At 49.2% G+C, this 21,298-nt stretch overlaps 1 protein-coding gene across 2 annotated transcripts in view; it reads right to left on the bottom strand.

The window, feature by feature from the left end:
- The window catches only part of LOC115096582 (androgen-induced gene 1 protein-like), a 66,679-nt gene that overhangs the window by 18,843 nt on the left and 26,538 nt on the right, over positions 1 to 21,298 (bottom strand). Inside the window, exons 5-6 of one of the 2 annotated variants that reach the window (XM_029611378.1) lie at positions 19,931 to 20,082; positions 5,988 to 6,232 (exon numbers count right to left, since the gene is read on the bottom strand). In XM_029611378.1, the coding sequence (XP_029467238.1) occupies positions 6,201 to 6,232; positions 19,931 to 20,082 (184 nt within the window). In that variant the 3' untranslated portion in view covers positions 5,988 to 6,200. Of the gene's footprint in view, positions 1 to 5,987; positions 6,233 to 19,930; positions 20,083 to 21,298 lie in introns of those variants that run through there. The other variant, XM_029611379.1, reaches the window with a different exon arrangement.

The following is a 21,298-nucleotide window of genomic DNA, read 5'->3' as shown; positions in this document are numbered from 1 at the left end:
AGCAATTGATCTAGGTGGATTCAGATTCCACAATGATTGTTTCCTGAGACAAAGACATTATACAGAGGCTGCTAGAAAAAATAGCCAACTTGGCAAGAAGTTATGGACTACTGTAAACAGGGTTGGGAAATATGAAAAGAAGATTTACGCCACTTTCTCAGTGTTTGAAAGAGTTTGCACTAGTACATTTTTAGTTATGAGAAAAGTTCACTGCCCTGGCCAGTTGATGTACTGTGCCTTCAGCAGTAAATAAAACTGACATTTATACAAAGAGTTTAAATACTTCTGCATATTCTCAGCACTTCCATTTTGTTCCAGTTTCTCTCATTTTACTAAAACATTTTCACTAGCAGCGGTGAATTGTCATTCTAGAAGCTACTATAATCCCAGTCACCACTGCCCGAAGCCTTGTTTTGAAGTACCTGGAACAAGCCTGCTATAACACACCAAGATATTTTTCAGCCTTGATGCTCGGGATTTCCTTTAATTGGGAAAGAGAAACAGCATAAATTGTGGTCTCCATTTTTAAAACAGTAACATTACTAGCCTCCCAGCCCACCAAAAATTAATTCAGTCAGCTCTTAGAATAAACAAAGCCATATGCCTCCCACTCTCCCGGATCGAGCGACTGCCGGCTGAGGAAGTCGGCTTGAACATTTTCCTTGCCTGCTATGTGAGAGGCCGCAAGGCACTGTAGGTGGCGCTCCACCCAAGAGAGGAGACGGCTGGCTTCCAAGGCTACCAGGGGACTGCGAGTGCCTCCTTGGCGATTGATGTAGGCCACTGTGGTGGAGTTGTCTGACAGGACTCTTACCGCCTTGCCGCGGATCAGGGGAAGGAACTCCTGAAGAGCCAGGCGGACCGCCAAGGTTTCCAGTTGATTGATGTGCCAGCGCGACTGAGTCTGCAACCATATTCCCTGGGTGGATTGAGAAAGGCAGACCGCACCCCAGCCCAGGAGACTGGCGTCCGTGGTCACTATCGTCCACTGTGGAGCTTGAAGAGGCATCCCTTGCAGAAGATGAGGAAGAGACAGCCACCACTGTAATTCGTCGGCAGTAGAATCCAAGAACGGAAGGACTACGTGAAACTGCTCCGACACTGGCTGCCAACGGGATAGCAAAGCTTTCTGCAACGGACACATATGAGCAAAAGCCCAGGGGACAAGGTTGATGGTGGAAGCCATGGATCCCAGGACTTGAAGATAATCCCAGGCGGTTGAAGAAGGTAGCGCGATCAGATTCCGGACCTGATCGATCAGCTTGAGGGCGCGCGCCTGTGGTAAGAAGACCTTGCCTACTCGGGTGTCAAAGTGGGCTCCCAGGAATTCCAACTCCTGGGAGGGCTGAAGCTTGCTCTTGGAAAAGTTCACTATCCACCCGAGGGAGGCAAGGAGCTCCAAGACGCGATCCACCGCCCGTTGGCAAGAGGTTTCCGACTTGGCCCTGATGAGCCAATCGTCCAGATAGGGGTGGACAAGAATCCCCTCCCGGCGCAGGGCCGCCGCTACCACTACCATGACCTTCGTAAAGGTGCGAGGAGCGGTCGCGAGGCCGAAGGGGAGAGCTCGAAACTGGAAGTCCTGGTTGAGGATGTGGAATCGGAGATACTTCTGGTAGTCGCGGTGGATGGGAATGTGGAAGTACGCTTCTGTGAGATCGAGAGAAGCCAGGAACTCTCTGGGGCGGACCGCCGCAATGACCGCACGCAGGGTTTCCATGCGGAAGTGGGGGATCTTGAGGGCCCGATTGACCCTCTTGAGGTCCAGAATGGGGCGGAAGGACGCGTCCTTTTTGGGTACGGTGAAGTAAATAGAATACTGGCCTGCGCCAATCTCCTTTTCCGGAACTGGGACCACCGCTCCCAGATCCAGGGGTTTGGAGAGAGTCTGGACCATCGCGTCCCTCTTGGCCCGTCCGCAAGGCAAGAAAAGAAAGAGATCCGGCAGGTCCCTGACGAGCTCGAAAGCGTACCCGTCTTTGATAATGTCGAGGACCCACTGATCCAATGTGATCTTGATCCATTCCTCGAAGAACAGGGAGAGGCGTCCGCAGAGGTAAGGATCCGAGGAATGGGTCAGCTGAACTTCATTGTGTGGCAGGTTTAGCGGTGGCACGCACGAGCTGGCCCTCACGAAAGGGCCGCGACCAGGACTGAGCACGAGAAGAACCCCTCGCGGAGCCGCCCCGCCCCCGAGAAGCGAAGCGACGCTGGCCCCTGAAGCGAGAGCGGGAGGGCGCGAAGGACCGGGAAGACTTAGGGCGGTCCTCTGGAAGCTTATGGACCTTGTTGTCAGCCAAGGAGTCCATAAACTTCTCGAGATCCTCTCCAAAGAGCATCTTACCTTTGAAGGGCAGCGTGCCCAGCCGAGTCTTCAACGTCTGATCAGCCGACCAATGGCGTAGCCAAAGGAGCCTCCGGGCAGCCACCGCCGAAACCATCGCCTTCGCCTGCACACGGACCAGGTCGTAGAGGGCGTCCGATACGTAGGCGGTTACGGCCTCCAGACGTTCGGCTTGCTCTGCCTCTGCTGGCGGAAGATCCCGGGCACAGAGTAACTGTTGAACCCACTGAAAGCCTGCCCGCATCATGAGGCTGCTACAGCAAGACGCCCGGACCCCGAAGGCCAGAACGTCGAAGATGCGCTTCAAGTGAGCCTCCAACTTACGATCCTGTGGATCCTTCAGAGCCGTGGAAACTTCCACCGGAATCGTGGTGTGCTTGGCCACCGCAGAGACAGAAGAATCCACCGAGGGATATCGCAGCAGCTCCAAACCCTCCTCCGGAAGGGGATAGAGCTTATCCATCGCACGCCCCACCTGGAGCGCACCCTCGGGGGCCTCCCATTCCCGCAGGATAAGGAGCTTGAGCATGGGGTGGAAGGGAAAGGCGGAGCCCCCCCAGGACCGGGTTCATATCCTTAGGAAGCAAGGCCATGAGATTATCCACGGAAGGACTCTCCAGACCCAGCTCCTGCAGAACAAAGGGCAGGAGGGGCTCCAATTCCTCCTTACGGAAAAGGCGAAGGGCTCTGGGGTCATCCCCCTCTAGGGGGGGGCATCTGCCGAATCCGAGGAAGCGGTGGGGTCCGAGGACCCGGGAGACACTGGGGGGGGGGGGGGGGGGGGGGGAGGAACCCCCGGGACCACCCGCACTGGTCCCTGGGGCTCCACAGCCGGTCCGGCGGTCAACGGCGCTGAGCAAGGGATTTTTGGCGGGGGGGGGGGGGGGGGGGGGGGCTTTCGTCCTGCTCATGCAAGCTAGCTAAATAAGATTTGTGCATGAGGAGGACGAAATCCGCTGAAAAAGGGACCCTGGATTTGACGGTGGGGGGACGAGGGGTCAGGACCCCCCCTCCTGGGGACCCGCGGGGGCCAAATTGGTTAAATCAAACAAATCCGGCCCCCCAACCCCAGGGAGCACTGAAATTGGCCCCGATGAAAAATCCAATATGGCCGCCGTTCCCAGGCTCTGCCGACCCGGGAAAGGCCTGGCCATGCCGGGAGGAGTGGAGCCCCGGGCTAAATTTGCTTGTCCTGCCGAGGAGGGACCTTCCCCACCCGGCAGGCAAGCAGTGCAGAGACCCTGCCCCGAAAAACACGAAGAGGGCAGCCCACAAGAGAGGCAGGCTGCCTGCCGGGACATAGCAGAGCCGCGGCTAAAGAAAAAAAAGCAGAAAAAAAGGTTTGATTGACAGCCTGCACAGCAGGAGAGAGCAGGAGGGAAACCTGCTGCCTCCTGCTAGTCTGGCTGACGGTTCAAGGCCTGCTCTGACCAGAAAAAATAAAAAATGCTGGTCAACTGCTGCAAATAAGTTAGAGGTAGGTGAGTACCTGCAACTTATTTAAAGTTTAAAACTTCCGTCTCCCACACAGAAAGGGAAAAAGCACCAAAAATGAAAGGGCAACTTCCCTTCTCTGTTTCCTTTTTTTTTGTAAAACAAGCGAGAACCAAAAGAAATACTTGCTTGAGCCTACAAAAGACAGATAGAAAAAGGCTGACTAGCCTACAGCAGAGAACCGAAAGGGAGATGCTGCACCTGCTGGAGACAGATGAATACTGAAGGGTTAGAGGATAGGCTCTGTCCTGATATAGGGCATCCTTCAAGTTTTAGTCTGTCTCCACCTGCTGGAAAGGAGGCTCAACCCACTGTCTGGACTGATCCGGGTACGTACAGGAAAGACAAATTTTGAGACTCACAATAAAAACACACAGCACTGATAACTGGGAAACAGAGAATGCCTAGAATGCAAACTGTGTGATCGAGTGATTTAAACAAAAACACCCCACAACACCTTCTAAGCTGCAGAAGAGGGGCACAATTAGTGTAAAAGTCCACCCCGTGGTGGCAGAATTCCTTCCTGCCTGCTGTAGGTATAATATAAGGGCTCCTGGAACCGATCTGGGACTTACACTTTGCTTCCTGCTCCACAGTTTCAGTCACATGAAGAAAAAAAAATCCATTTCCATTCCAAGCATAATGAGTTTAGCTCTGGAAGAGATTCTTAGGCACCGCAGAGGTCTCTTGGTTGTTTACAGGTTAGAGCCCGCTCTCTGGGAGATGCTGAATATTTACCATTTCAACAAGATTTCCTCCTTATCTGATTACAAATTGCTTATTAGGACCTTAACAAGTTTGTCTCTTTAGGCACAGAAGAACAGTTTTTAAAACAGGACATCCAAACCCGAGTGACTGCCTGGTTGAAAACTGTTGGAAAAAGTTGATTAACAAGTAGAGCTGTACAGCTGTAGGCTTTGTATTACACTGTAGTGACTTTTTCATATGATCATGTTAAAATAAAAATAAAATATATTGTTAATCAACTTTTTCCAACAGTTTTCAACCAGGCAGTCACTTCTTAAAAACTGGTCTTCTGTGCCCAGAGATGTAGGACATCCAAACACGAGTGTCTGCCTGGTTGAAAACTGTTGGAAAAGTTGATTAACAGGTAGAGCTCTACAGCTGTTGGCTACAACTGTACTGTAAAAAAAAAAAAAAAGTGAATTTAATGCTAATTCATGGGTGTTCATAATGAGGTACCAAGCAAGATGCCCAGCCTTGTTATGCATCGTGATTACTGTGCAGCTATTAACATACCTAAGGTATTTCATAATCTCCATTAATGCAACACAAAGGTCATGTACAATTTTTTTCTTTAAATTAAGCACCTTTATTTTTTTCCATTTATACTAAGCAGCTTAGTTCATCTCTAGAGATTACAAAGACAGGTGTAAACAGTGTCAGAGTTTATTTCCTATAATAAATGACCCTATGAGACGTCTGAATATCAAGATATTCCTATGTGGCACTTTTCCCATTTTTGTGTAGCAATCTGCTCATAAGACAAAATACAAAAATATATCATCAAGAACCTCTCTCTTTACAATTTCATGTCTGAAGAAAAACTTGTCCAACTATTATAGTGCAAAAAAAACCCCAGAAGCTGGCCTGTACTGTTTATCAGCAAAAAGTGACAATGCCAGTGAACCAGAATATAACCAAAAAGAGCAAGGAAACTTTCAAAAAATGTTAAATCTTGCCAGAAAAAGATAAGACTAGTTCATTCCATCTCCCGTTCCACACTACAACCCTAATATCCCTGCCCCCCACTCCAACAGCAGAGCCTATCAACTGTCGTCACTGTAAATGCTGCTTGGCTGCTGCTCCCCAGCTACACAAACCAGATCTGCATGACATGCACCAAATTATTTTGGTGAAGGATCCAACCAGCTTAGCAGGGTGCACAACTACAAACAACGTGAGCTCAGTGGGAAAATATACGACAGTCTCCTGGCAAGTACTGTATGGGCATGTACTACTTCAAGGAATTCTCTCTGTATGATTATTTAAGGTTTTGTGAATTCTGAGTGAAGGCCATTCACCTGAGGCACAGGCAGGAGTTAGTCATATTCGCATGGATAAATATAACTGAAAATAATGGTGCTCCCTTTTCAGTGAGAAGCTTGAAAAAAAAAAATACATTTGATATTTTCAAGAAAATTATTTAATTTTGCAACTGCAGTTTCACCTAAATGCTAACCTGAACCATCCAGATTAAACATCTTAAATATGATAGAAAATGCAACAATTTACTGACGTTCAAATTAATAAATAAATTACAGAACTGAAAATTTAAAAGACAAAAGGTTACATTTCTAACATGATTTGTCTTCCATTTTCTCTGAGGTTACCATCTGTTTCATGCCCTTTTCTTCCAATCTACAGAGTCTCCTGCAAAAAAGGAAAAAAAGTTTATAATGAAAATTGGTTCTTACCTGCTAATTTTTGTTCCTGTAATACCACAGATCAGTCCAGAAAAGTGGGTTGTGTATCCCTACCAGCAGGTGGAGTCAGAGAACAATTAGAACTTTGGGCACTGCTACATAACGAGAGTGCCACCTGCAGACACTCAGTATTGACCTGTAGCCAAGCCCATGCTTACAGAGCTAAATAACAAAGGGTAGCACCCAACCAAATTTCCGGAGTACCACTTCAACGCTGGCAAAAACCAGATCGAACAACTGCTAACAACTGCTCCATGAATCATGTCTGCAAAAAAGGAGCTTCAACAATAAAAAACTTAAGCAGGTTCTGACCAAGATAGTCTTTCGGTATCTGAAGAAAGGGGTGGGCCTCTGGACTGATCCGTTGTATTACAGGAACGAAAATTAGCAGCTAAGAACCAATTTTCTTTTCCCTATATGTACCCAGATCAGTCTAGACAAGCGGGATGTACCAAAGCCCTCCTATACCGGGTGGGAACCCGAAAGACCCGCACGCAGGACACTCTCACCGAAGGACGATTCATCAGAAGCCTTAACGTCCAGTCAATAATGTTTAGTGAAAGAGTGAAGTGAGGACCACACAGCTGCCCTACAGATTTCCTGAGGTGACAGCAACCGACATTCTGCCCAGGAAGTAGCCTGGGCCCTAGTGGAATGAGCTCTGAGCCCCAAAGGCACTTGACGTCCGCGGGCTATGTATGACGAACAAATGGCCTCTTTAATCCAATGAGAGATGGATGCCTTAGACGCTTTGTCCCCCTTTTTGGTACCATCAAAGAGAATGAACAAATGATCAGAACGTCGAAAGTCATTGGTAACTTCCAGGTACCGCAATAAAGATGCGTTGCACATCCAAAAGATGAAGGTCTCTGCCCTGAGAGAACTCCCGCAACCACTGAGGGAACCCCGGAAGCTCTACAGTCTGATTGATGTGAAAGGCCGATACAACCTTCGGAACAAAGGACGGAACCGTAACGTAATGAAACCCTATAGTCGTCGATCCGAAGAAAAGGGTCATGACACGACAATGCTTGTAAATCTAAAATCAGACGAGCCGAGCAAATGGCCACCAAAAAGATCGTTTTCAACGTCAGATCCTTCAGCGAAGCTCTGCAGAGAGGCTCGAAAGGGGGACCCGATAGTACCCGAAGCACTAGGTTCAAACTCCAATCTGGACACACAGAATGGGCGGGAGGCCGTAAATGCTTAACCCCTTGAGAAACTGAGCAATATCCGGGTGCACTGCAAGCAAACAGCCGTTAAACTTTCCAATCAAAGCACCCAGAGCCGCCACTTGAGCACGAAGGGAATTGAACACTAACCCCTTAGCTGTTGCAGAACACTAACCCCTTCTCTGTTGCAGAAATTCCAGGACCCGCGGGACGTCCACTGCTAACGGATCGCAGGAACGCTTGTGGCACCACATCTCAAACAGTTTCCAGACTCTAACATAGGCCATAGAGGTGGCTGGGTGTCTCGCCTGCAGGAGTGTGGAAATGACCTGTTCAGAATAACCCTTCAAGCGTAAACATCGCCTCTCAAAAGCCAAGCCGCAAGAAGGGAGGATCACTTCTGATCCAAAAATATGGGTCCCTGCCGAAGCAGATGAGGCAGATGAGCAAGCTGCCTCATCTGCCATGCGAACTAGATCCGCAAACCATGGCCGACGCGGCCACTCTGGCGCTACAAGAACCACCCCTGCCTGAATGGAGTTCTGACGGAGAATCCGACGGATGAGGGGCCATGGAGGGAAGGCATACAGTAGAATTCCCGTGGGCCACGGGCACACCAGAGCATCGAGCCCTACCGAGCCCCTCTCCCGTCGACGGCTGAAGAAGCATTCAGTCTTCGAATTCGCCTGTGTTGCCATCAGATCTAACTGTGGTACGCCCCACCTTGCGCAGATGAGGTTCCACGCTTCGAGGGACAGCTCCCACTCTCCTGGGTCGAGCTGTTGCCTGCTGAGGAAGTCCGCCTGAATGTTCTCTACACCTGCAACATGAGAAGTGGCAATCCCCCTGAGATGACGCTCCGCCCAGGCAAACAGGAGCCATGCTTCGAGCGCTACTGCGGGACTTCTCGTCCTGCCTTGCCTGTTAATGTAAGCCACCGTCGTCACATTGTCGGAGAACACTCGTACCATTCTGCCCTGGATCCAGGGTAGAAATGCCTGCAGGGTAAGTCAAACGGCTCGTGTCTTGAGACGATTGATAGACCGGGAATCTTCCATCTGCAACCACAGGCCTTGGGCGGACTTGTCTGCACACACTGCTCCCCAACCAGATAGACTGGCATCGGTGAAGATTATCAGCCAATTCGGGGGGGGGTCTAAGTCCACCCCCCGTTCCAGATTGTTGCTTGAAAGCCACCACGACAGACTGACTCTGGATTCTGGAAGCAGCGGCATTGGTAGGTGGAACTGCTCCAACACGGGACTCCATCGCGACAAAAGTGCACGCTTTAACGGTCATAAGTGAGCGAAAGCCCACGGAACCAAGTCCAAGGTGGATGCCATGGAACCCAGAACTTGCAGATGATGCCAGACTGTTTGATTCTCTCTCCGGAGGGTTTACTATTTCCGGCACAGAGGTTTCCAGAGTCCCTACCGGAGCGGGGACCACCATGAAAGGACTGCTGGCGTCCCGTAATTTGTTTAGGACCAGAAGGCGTAGTATATCTGGCGGCTCTATACCAGCGAGAATCTCGAAAACGAGCCCGAGGAAGAAAAACCTTCTTTGAAGATCTTCTATCTTCCGTCAATTTATTGCCTTTGGATTCCTCGAGCAGCTTAACCAACTTAGAGGTCATCCCCGAAAAGGAACTTGCCCTTAAAGGGGAGATTACAAAGCTGGGACTTCGAGGACAAATCCGCCGCTGAATTGCGCAGCCAGAGGATTCAACACACCGCCACCACTGATACCATACTTCGAGCCAAAGTGCACACCAGGTCATAAAGTGCATCCGCAACATAAGCGATGCCCGCCTCCAGACAGGCAGCCTGTAGCAGCCCATTACCGACAGACCCCGACGTGGAAGCAGAATCCTGAACCCAGCATAGGCATGCCCTCTGCATAAGGCTCGCGCAAACTGCCGCCTGATGACTCAAAGCAGCAACTTCAAAATCCCATTTCAACTGGATGTCCAGTTTGCGGTCTTGCATGTCTTTCAAAGCTGCAGCCCCCGCTACTGGAATAGTGGTCTTTTTTGTAACCGCAGAGACTGCCACATCCACCTTCGGAATCTTCAGAAGGTCTAAAACATCTGTAGACATGGGGTATAGTTTTGCCATAGCCCTGCCAACCTTCAGCCCCTCATCCAGAGCATCCCACTCGCGGGCTACCAGCTTGCAGACCTTCTTGGGCAACGGGAGGTTGTAGGACCCCGAATGCCATCAAGGACAGGATTAACCCCTTCATTGTCAGATTCTTCCTGAGAAACCTTAAGACCCAGAACATCCAAGACCTGGGGAATTAGGAGCCTCAGCTCGTCCCGCTTAAAAAGGCGGACCACGCTGGGATCATCTCCTTCAGCGGGTGTGAAATAGTCACCATCGGGATCATCAGGATCAATATCCCCTGGATCCTGAATGAGGTCTGGGTCTGCCCCCAGAGTTGTTCCCGGGGTTGCCGGAGCGCCTGACCCCACACCTGGATCTTGTGGCACCTGGAGGGTGACTCCCATCTGGTGAGGCTGCTCCCCCGGACGCTGCTGCGGATCTGCAACCCGTGCCTTCTTAACAGGGGGGCCCTGACAGAACCACCAGCTGTCGAACCCTCTTAGGTGCCGCATGTCTTCTAGCTAGAAAGGCCTGGTGCATGAGTAAAATGAATTCAGGGGAAAACCCCTCTGGGTCCCCCTCCCCAGAATCGCAGGGGGTGACATCGCCTGCGAGATGCTCCCCCACGGGGGCTAAAACGGGTGGAGAATCTCCATCCCCCGCTCCGCAGCATGAGGCACTCTCCCCCCCTTCCGTGGGGAGGGTCGACACGCCCAGACGAGCCCTCTATGCTTAAGGCGCAGGCAGCGCACATGGAAGCTGCATCTAGTGCCTGACAGCGCGCCCTACACACACGGCAGGCCAGCGATTTTGAGCGAAGGCCCATAACACAGACCGTGCAGCCACGCGGTCGAACTGTGAGAGGAAAAAGTCGCTGCCGGAAAAAGGTCCATCAGCGCGGGAAGAAATAAATAAAAAATTCAATGCCGGCAGCCCAAACAGCACGAGCAGTGATGAAAATGTGGCGAAACTCGGCGCAAACGGGCGCAAAGCCCAACTCACCCTCTCCCTTCAGGGAACACCCCAGAGCCCAGGTTGCTGAAGGAACACGCTGACAAACTCCCGAAACAGCCGCTATAGGCAGGCCCCCACTGCACCGACTCCTTACCTCAGAGGAGAAAGATGGCAGCCGGAAACTTTTTTTTTTTTTTTACAAAAAAACTTTACAGAGCCAAATAGTGCAGGAGGAAAGGGAGCAGGTAAAGCAGCCTTGGTGAGGAGTAGTCAGGAGGCCCTAGCCTTCCACCACCGAGCTGAAGCGGGCAAGACCTAGACAGGGGTGTCCAACCCCCTGGACGCCCGGCTTCCACTGAGGGATGGCCCACAAAGGTGCCTAACACCTCAGGAAGTGACCTAATCAAAAAGAAAAAAATCTCTTTAAACTCTAACTAAAAAACTAGGAAGACTGCAGGAGTGCATCTCTACCACCTGCTGGAGTCAGAAAATACTGAGTGACTGCAGGTGGCACTCTCGTTATGTAGCAGTGCCCAAAATTCTAATTGTTCTGTCTCCACCTGCTGGTAGGGATACACAACCCACGTTTCTGGACTGATCTGGGTATGTTCAGGAATATATAATATCAACTTATTGTAATACTACAATTTAAGTATGGATTAGAAGCCAAATAATAGTCCAAGTATGAGCTTTAGTCGATTGGAGACTTTGTGTGTGTGCCCGACTCTGGCCGAGTTTCGCCCCACTTGGGGCTGCCTCAGGAGCTGTGTGATGCTAGACTTAATGTATGTGAGTAATCACTCGTATCATTGTTTCACAGAATCACTGATAGTCTGGTGGTTTGCATCAGCGAAGCAATAGCATATCGTCTCCGTTCACAAATAACAAGGACAGTAAGTCCTTGTTGTTTGTGATACGCTATTGCTTCACTGACGCAAACCACCAGACTATCAGTTATTCTGTGAAACAGTGATATGAGTGATTACTCACATACATTAAGTCTATCATCACACAGCCCCTGAGGCAGCCCCAAGTGGGGTGAAACTCGGCCAGATTTGGGCACACACAAAAAATTTGTCTCCAATCGAATAAAGCTCATTCTTGGACTATTATTTGGCGTCTAATCCATACTGTTTCCACAGACAGCTTTTTTAGATAGCCTACCCTCCTACTTTGTTGATACTACAATTTAAGCACAGAGCAGAAGTGGTTATTGTGTCCAAGGCTACTGATTGTTCAAACACAGAACAAAAAACTCCTAAGGATGTGAATTTTCAGGAACAGGACAGAGGGCAGGAATAATGTTGCAAACATTCTGGCAGCAGTGGAGACATGCACCATGATGTTATGATGCTAGACTAGTTACTGTTGGCTCTGGGCCAGAAGCGGTGGAAGTCTGTATTGCTGAAAGGGCAGGTAAGGTCATCTGCGAAAATAGAGACATTTGGATGAACAATATGGGCAGTGTGGAAAAGTGGTTGCTCAGGCGCTGAGGAGAAAAGACCAGAATGTGGCGGTGCAGTCTATCTGGGAGACTACTTCTTGAAGCTCCTCTCTGAAAAGGTGGTCTCCCAACTTTTCGTGGAATTGGCTCTCAGCCACCCATCTGATGCGCTCTGATACAAGCTGCAGAGGGACATGAAGCAGAATAAAACGATTCATCCAGCAAACTGAGCAGGTGCCAGATGGCCTTTTCTGCATCCCAGAAAGCTTGAGGAAGTGCATTCTGATCAGAGGAAGGGAGGAACGGCTTTAGCTTTTGAAGACAATCACGGAGGTATTGCACCACGCAGAACTGATGGAGAGTAATATGAGTATAAAGCATAGCACTCTGAAAAATTCTTTTCCCAGACTTGTCCAGAAGTTTAAGATCATTTCCCAGAGGGGAACTGAAATGAATACAGATTCTCTTTGCTCTCTTCATAGCAGATTTCACAACTGATTGTTGCGGCAGATGAAACATGCCAAAGCCTGCTGACTATTGGACTCTGTACTTGAGGTCCAACTTTCGAACAGTGTGGGTACCTGAAATTGGCGTTTCCCCATAATTTCATAAGTAGCACTTTGAGAATATTATGAACTTGTAAAGTAGCTGGTTTAGCCGGGGTATCCAGAATTTTGAGAATTTTAAGTAATGCGGTGCGTAGGTCTTTATCCTTATGGCCACGAACACCTAGTGTTGCTTCTAATTTCTCCATGAAATTTGAATAGATGAGATCTTCCAGAGGGGAAGTGTGCTCTGGAGGACCTGATTGTATTCCTGTAGTGTGTCCTCATCGGAGCCCAAGGTTATGATCTCGATAGTCCAGGACTTCAGTGACGAAGGTGGTGAGTTGAGGGGCCCCTCCAATTGAGGTTTCAGAGGAACAGCCTGGTCTAGAGTCCAACTGACTAGACTCCACTGTAGCTGTGTATGTGTAGAGCCCCTGTTTTGAGGGTTTTGATGAGGTGTGTGCACCCATAGGGGAGCTGGGAACTCCAACTTGTGGAACTGCCAAAGCAAGAGTTGAGAAGAAAGGCTGGAATGTCCCATCCACCCCCTTAGGTTGAGAGGTAAGGAAGCTCCTCACCAGCCCTGCAATTTGGTGAAGTGGCAGCTGCGTCCTCTGGTCTAGGGTAGGCACAGGTACATCCTCTGCAGACACTAAGATAACTTACATCACAACAAGGGGTCTCTTTGATGAAAGTGCAACTACTGAACAGACAGGATCTGCTGTTTCCAAAGGTCTTCTACTACCATTCTGGGCAGCATTAGCATTCTGATAATTAGAGGAGGTACGGGTAAGTTTTACTCCTTCTCCTGCAGATCTCAGATGGCTAGCATATTGCTATGTAGACAAGACTGCTGGGTCTGAGGAAGCAAAACTGCCTGTGGGATTGAATGCTTGGACATTTTAGAAGACCATGAGTTTTTTGTAGTATGTTCCTGAAGGAATGAAGTCTGCAGGAATAAAGATTGCCCAGGCACATCATGGCGTGAAACGTGTGTTGAATGCATTATATCTTGCATCGGGTGCACCAGTGGATGATGCCTTGAATGCATGGCAGCATCAACAAAGTATCGATGTTTTGTTGCAGTGCATCAGTGTCAATGTGTCCAGCATCAGGTTCCTGGTTACACCGTGCATCAATGCACCGCTAGCGCCAAAGAGGGATGCTCTTGACTGCGCCGATGCACTGTGGCTTGAACGATTATGCTTCCTTGTAGTAGGTAGGATCAGTTCCAGTGACTGATGACGCTTCTCCTTCAATTCAGAGCAGCCAGTTGAATTCAACCCTGTCGCCTCGGCCTGAATGGACGGAGGTGTTTTAGATGAGATGCAATGCAAGCTCTTACCCAAGGAGGCAGATGCTTCACTTTAGGAGGAAGACCTACTGCATGCCAGAGAGATTTACACAGATCTTCCATACGCAAGGCCCTCAAGCTCTATGAGTGTGGGGACATCCATCTGTAGGCTTCACAGTTCTTCTGGTTATGATCCAGTTTGAGGTCTCAATAATATAAATCATGGCCGTCAGTGAGGGACATTATAAGAAAATTTGGTTCTTACCTGATAATTTTCAATCCTGTAGTACCGAGGATCAGTCCAGACTGAGACAGAGAAAGTAAAACTGCCACTGCTTTATATATGCTGATGCCCCCCTGCAGTTCCTCAGTATTTCTCTGTCTCCAGCAGTGCAGGACTGATGCTTGAACCCTGCAGTTTGGTCTAGTATTTTTTTGTTGATTCTTTAATTCTAAGTTGAGCCTTCCTCCCAGGGGCTCAGGGTTGCTCGAGGAGCCCCTACCCTGTCTGGTTGAGATGGGGGTGGCGGTGGTGACCCTTTTGTATGCCCGTACCTCGCAGTAACCGTGAGGTGCACATCCGGTGGTCCGGATCCCTCCCTGTCACGAGTTGGCTCCCAAATTAGTTTCCTCACTTTCCTCTCCTGTTTAATTGCTGAATTGAGCTGGACAGTTCTCTTCAGCGTTAGGAGAGGAATCTCTCTGTGAGGTTGCTTTTAGTGCAGTAAAGATTGTAAAAAAAACAAAAACAAAACAAAACAAAAAAAACACACAAAAACAAAGGGTTCAGTAGGCAGGAACAGGTAGGAGCTTGTGTCAAGCTTTCTCTCCCTCCCCCCGCCACGGTTTCGACGGGTTTTCAAGCTTTTTTTTCTGTCCTTTTTTTACTTTTTCCTTGTCGGGCTGTTGGCGCCACGATGGTGAGGGGGGGTGGCTTGTGGCGCATGCAGGTCAACCCTGGCGCAGCTGAATCGCCGTGGCCTATGCGTGGCTTGCATTTTTTTTGGGGGGGGGGGGGGGGGGGAGGTCCCTCTGAGCTCCCTAGGCCGGCTAAATGGCAGTGGAGCATTTCTGTCCCTTCCCCAGCAGTAATGGGCTCGGCAGCAACCGCGAGGCGTCCCGTTGCAGTAACAGTGAGAACGGCGGCCATTTTGAATCCCCCGGGGTCGGGCCCACGCTCCCGCAGCCCGTTCAGACGTTGGTGGAGCAGGAATGGAATACGCAGGATTGAGAGTCGGCAGAGCCCTGGCTAAGCGGTATGCTTTGCCGGAACAGACCCTAGAGTTGTTTGCCCTTCCCAAGGTGGATGCCGCGGTTTCCGCTGTGACAAAACAGATGACTATCCCGGTTATGAGGGCGACAGCTCTAAAGGACGTTCAGGATTGCAAGCTAGAGATTCAACTCAAAATGATTTTTGAGGTCTCGGCCCTCTGTCTTCGCGCTGCTATTTGTTCTAGCCTCATGCAGAGGGCATGCTTACACAGTGTGCCCAGGAGGAGCAGACACTCACAGATGAACAAGCTGCTCGCACAGACTGGTTGGAATCGGCGATAGCGTATGTTGCCGATGCATTGTACGATGTGGTCCGGACATCCTCCCATATTATGGGGGCTGTGGTGTCGGCACGGCGCATGCTCTGACTTCGTAACTGTTCTGCGGAAATTTCTTCTAAGTCCCGGTTGTCGTCTTTACCCTTTAAGGGTCAGTTCCTGTTTGGGGAGGACTTGGATCAGATTGTGCAGCAGCTGGCAGATGCTGAGGTGCCTCGCTTGCCAGGAGACAGACCCCGGGGTAGGCGCAGTTTTCCCGCTCGGCAGCGTTTTCGGGACACTTGCAGGTTTCACCAGCCGCGACCTGCAGGGGCGGCGACACAGAGGAATTTCTCATCTAGAGGACAGTACTGGGGGCAGCCCTTTCGAGGGGGCCGTAGACCCTTCAGGAACTCCAGCAATGCCGTTGCCTCCGGTCCCAAATCTGCGCAATGAAAGGAGGCCGGCCCACTCCGCCATTCCTTTTGTAGGAGGTTGGCTAGCATTGTTCTACGAGGAGTGGGCCAAGATCACACAGGACCAGTGGGTACTAGGTGTGATAAGAGACGATTACACCTTAGACTTTGCTAGCCCCCTCCGTGATCTGTTCCTAATCTCCCCATGCGGCTCGATTCAGAAACACAGGGCGGGAAGGGAGACTGTGCAAGTTGCAGCGCCTGGGGGCCGTGGTGCCGGTGCCTCCGGAGGAACTTCGAACGGGGCAGTATTCGATTTACTTTGTAGTCCAGAAGGAGGGAATCTTTCGCCTCATTCTCGACTTGAAACGGGTGAATGTGGCGTTGAGGGTTCCTCATTTTCAGATGGAAACGTTGTACTCTGTGATAGCAGCGGTGCACACCCAAGAGTTTCTGGCGTCCCTAGATCTGACGGAAGCATATCTTCACATCCCTATTTCTCGGGACCATCAATGCTACCTGAGGTTCATGGTCTTGGGGCAGCACTTCCAGCTCCAGGTGCTCCCCTTCGGATTGGCCACGGCACATCGGGTCTTTACCAAGATCATGGTGGTCGTGGCGGCGGCGTTACACCGGCAGGGGGTTCCTCATGCATCCCCCATCTGGATGATTGGCTCTTTCGGGCGAAGTCGGCAGCCAGTTGCCATACAGAGGTGCTTCGGACCTTGTGATCGTTAGGCTGGGTAGTGAATTTGGCAAAGAGCCACCTGGTACCGTCACAGACTCTGGAGTATTTGGGAGCGTTCTTAGACACCAACAAGGGCAGAGTATTTCTGACGAACGAAAGGGCACGCAAGTTACAATCGCAGAGTCTGTGATTGGCGCAATTGAGGATCCCCAGAGCTTGGGATGTGTTACAGGTCCTCGGTTCCATGACTTCCACCTTGGAGCTGGTGCCATGGGCCTTTGCTCACATGCGTCCCCTGCAGCGAGCGCTCCTGGGCCAGTGGAGTCTGGTGTCGGCGAAGTATCACCAACCCGTTTCTCTTTCTCCAGAGACCAAGGACAGTCTGTCGTGGTGGCTACACACTCCCAACCTCCTGAAAGGGGTTTCCTTGGAGATTCCAGATTGGGTGGTACTGACCACGGATGCAAGTCTTTCCGGTTGGAGAGCAGTTTGTCAGAGTCAAGCGGCTCAAGGGTCCTAGTCAAACGTAGAGGCGTCTTGTCTATCAATCGGTTGGAAGCCAGGGCAGTGCGTTTGGCTTTGCTTGCCTTTCAGCCTTTACTGCAAGGGCGGTCGGTGAGAGTACCCTCAGACTATGCAACCATGGTAGCTTACATAAACAGACAAGGGGGTACCAGGAGCCATGTTGTGTCGCTGGATGTTCAGAATTTGATACGATGGGCAGAACAGCATTTGCTCCAAATCTCGGTGTCTCATATTGCTGGAGTCGAGAATGTACAAGCCGATTATCTCAGTCGCATGCTTCTGGATCCAGGAGAGTGGGAGTTGTCAGATGTGGCGATGCACCTCATTCGCGAGAAGTGGGGTTGTCCGCGGGTCGATCTGATGGCAACTTGTCACAATGTGAAGGCTCCTCGGTTCTTCAGCAGACGCAGAGATTACGGTGCTGAGGGCATAGATACTCTAGTCCTTCCCTGGCCTCGGGGGGTTCTGCTCTATGTGTTTCCTCCTTGGCCTCTGGTGGGCAAGATCCTGCGACGAATAGAGAGGCATCCAGGGGAGGTGGTGCTTGTGGCCCCAGAGTGGCCACACCGACTTTGGTTTGCAGATCTGTTAAATCTAGCAGTTGAGGGACCCTTACGACTCAGTCATCTCCCCGGTCTACTACATAAGGGTCCCGTATTTTCGGATCAGGCAGATCGCTTCTGTCTAGCGGCATGGCTTTTGAGAGGAGGCGTTTAAGGTCGAAAGGATACCCGAGTCGGTGATCACTACCCTCCTTCAGTCTAGGTGAAAGTCCACTTCAGTGGCGTACGTCAGAGTCTGGAAGGTTTTTGAATCCTGGTGTCTGGCGAAGGGGATTCAGGCCTTGCACGCTTCCATGGCACACGTGTTATCTTTCTTACAGGATGGTTTGGTCAAGGGTCTTGCTTTCAACTCCCTTCGAGTTCATGTGGCAGCATTGGTCTCTGAGGGGAAACCTGGATGGCCATCACTTGTCCTCTCATCCGGATGTGGTCCGTTTTATTCAAGGGGTCAAGAATCTGTGTACGCCGGTGAGGAAGGTTTGTCCTCCTTGGAACCTCAACCTGTTCCTTTGTGGTTTATGTGAAGCTCCCTTTGAACCCAAACGTAGGGCTACGTTGAAGGATCTGACTTTGAAGGTGATCTTCTTGGTAGCCATTTGCTCTGCAAGACGCATTTCAGAGTTACAGGCTTTGTCATGTCGTGATCCTTTTCTTAGGATTTTGGATGGGGATGTGTCTTTATGGACAGTTCCATCTTTTCTCCCGAAAGTGATATCTTCGTTTCATGTTAATCAGTCAGTGAAGCTACTGGCTTTTTCGGACTTGTCTGATTCGGAACCACATGCGCGTGAGCTTCGGCTTTTAGATGTCCGTAGAGCGTTGCTTCGCTATTTTAAGGTCACGAATAGTTTTCGGCGCTCAAACCATCTTTTCGTTCTGTGGAGTGGTCCGAAGAAGGGCCTTCAAGCTTCCAAAAACACTATTGCCAGGTGGCTTACGGAAGCTATTGGATCAGCTTACATTCTCAAAGGTAAGCCAGTACCGGAGGGTTTGAGGGCTCATTCCATCCAGTCTCAGTCGGACTTCTTGGGCAGAGGCTCACTTGGTATCGCCACAAGAGATTTGTAGAGCGGTGACTTGGAAGTCGCTATATACTTTTGTAAGGCATTATCATCTGGATGTGGCAGATCGGGAGTCTTGGTCTTTTGGCGAAAGCGTGTTACGAGCAGGACTCTCCAGGTCCCACCCTGTCTAGGAAGCTTTGGTACTTCCCAGGAGTCTGGACTGATCCGGTACATACAGGGAAAAGAAAATTTGGTTCTTACCAAAAAATGAGGAGAAGAGATGAAGTATACATCCATGCTTTAGCTCTGACCAAATATGGCTGAAGATGATCGTGCTGGAGCTTTGCACATGCTCAGTAGAGCTCAAAACTCTACAAGCTTGAGAAATCGGTCCATTTGGATGTCGTCACCTACATGTAATGGCTAAGTCAGTCTGTTTGATGGGGGGGGGGGAGTTCCATCATGTGTCCTATATGGTGAGTGACTTCACAAACTGTAATAGACTTTACTTTTCCAGGCCACCTTGCTATATAGACAGAAGAGAACAAGAGCATTGCCTGGGAAATGGCACGTTTTATAGTACAATTCTCATATTAGAGGATTAAAACAACTGGCAAAGAAAAGGGTCCACTGGGTTTCTTGACTCTTGTTTTCTGAGGTGTGCATCAACGTTAACAATTCTTCACTGGGATGCAAAGATGCAAACACACTTAAGAGAAAACATATGACTGCAGCCCACCCTAAGCCTGGTTGCAGCACTGAGACAAAGAGCAAAATATACAGCACAGGCAATCCCTGATAGTGAACAGGAAATACTTAAAAGCTGGGCAGTAAGTGTAGAATTGGAAGACATGTATGTTAAAAGAAAAGTTTCTTCATAGTTAACATGCTAAACACAAAAATTGTAAAGAAAAAAAAAAAAGAAAAAGAAAGAGGAGGACGACAATGTAGTTACTTCGGGATTATTATGCACTTTGAGGAATCATGAGCAGAAGAGCTTTAGAAGCAGCCCATATCTGGGCTGCTTCTAAAGAATTGGAAGACATACATGTCTTCCAATTCTACACTTACTCCTCTTTGAAAGCACTCAATGAAGTGAATTCCTGTAACATCCGTGAAACAGGACTTCAGTTCTAAATCTAACCCCAGAATAGCCAGGGATGAGACTAAGACTGATTAAAAATCACAAGGGGGTTTTGGGCTTGAAAACTGGTTGAAAAATGAAAACTAAAACTGACAAAAGGCATTTTGTTTTGGGTTGTTCATTATTTATTTATTTATTTAAAGTTTTTCTATACCGGCATTCGCGATAAAAATCGCATCATGTCGGTTTTCAATTAACAAGTTAGGCAAATCCACATATTTTCAGTTCTTGTATGGCTATTCTTTTTCACACCACTTACCCCAGCATAGCTTAGTCAGGAACTCTCCAAGATGGTACAAAGATGCCAGTATTAGTATACAAGCAGCAAAGAAAACTACCATGGCTACAGCATCCAGCTTTTCGAGAATGGGATACACCCAAAACCCTGAAACATACTTTATCCATAATATCCTGGAAAAAGAAGAATACAACTATCAGCCAATTATGGTGGATTCCTCTCAAGGCCAGCCCCCTGTATTAGAATTTCCAGGCACAGAGTGGCAAGCCAGCCCTGCCCTTTTACTGACTGGAAACTTTTCAGGCTTTGCAATAGTAAAACCTGTTCGAGCTCTCAAACATTGCCAGGGAATGAGGTATCGCAGAAACCAACGTCCTGCCATGAGCACGTACACTGCAACTCATTTTTTCCCCTCTCCACAATGTGCACCAGTTTCATAAAGAATCAAAATATGAAAGAACATTACAGAGATGACAGCCTACACAAGGAAAACATTTTTATTTATTTATTTGGTTTTTTTTTTACCAGTTCCTTTCCTTTCCATTAGTCCTGCTACATCAGTCCAGTCCTTAACAAGTGGGTTGTTTCCCCCTACCTGCAGATGGAGAAACACCATTTTCCATCTGTGACATCACAGTCACTACTTAGGGGTGGTGCCAAACAGCAGGTTATCCAGTAACCTTCTGTCAAACCTTTGGATCAGACCCCATAAATGCAAACTGAATAGCATTCAACAAAAAACCTCAGAAGAAGCTTCCCTGTAGGCTGCAACCTCTCCTTATCCTGTAGGTTTACGAGCTATGTTCCCAGGAGAGCTCTAAGGTGAGCCGACCAGGGTCACAGCCCTACTACGGGTAGCCTGAAAACATGCTCTCTCTATTACTGGCCTCAGCCTCTGGAATGAGCTGCTACTTTGGGGCATTACCGAACTTAAGCTTAAGGTTCACTATTTTCAGTTAGCCTTCCCTTAAGCCACTCTGTATTTTACTTACTTCTGCCTACTTTAATTTGTCTTATTGTACTTTTATGATATTTTAATTACTTACTTTATGGTTTATTGCTTTTTTTCCCCCCAAAATAAGCAGTATGTAAGCACTTTTAAATAAACAAAGCAAGGCACAATGCTCAATTTAGGATAACAAGCAATGTTTCTAAGATGAAAGCCTCACTTCCCAGGCAGGTCCTGGACTGATGTAGCAGGACTAAAGGAAAGGAGATTAATAGGTAAAAACATTTCTCCTTCTATTTCTTACTGCTAGACCAGTCCAGCCCTTAACAAGTGGAAAGTACCAAAGTTCTATCCACCCAGGCAGGCGGAAGCAAGAGCTGCCCAGAGAACCCTCGCACCGTATGCAGCATCCTCCCTTGCCAGAACGTCCAGCTGGTAAA

This window comes from Rhinatrema bivittatum, chromosome 8 (assembly GCF_901001135.1).
Source record: "Rhinatrema bivittatum chromosome 8, aRhiBiv1.1, whole genome shotgun sequence".
Taxonomy (NCBI): domain Eukaryota; kingdom Metazoa; phylum Chordata; class Amphibia; order Gymnophiona; family Rhinatrematidae; genus Rhinatrema; species Rhinatrema bivittatum.
The sequence above is the reverse complement of the archived record's forward strand: the minus strand, read 5'-3'. Positions and strand labels throughout refer to the sequence as shown.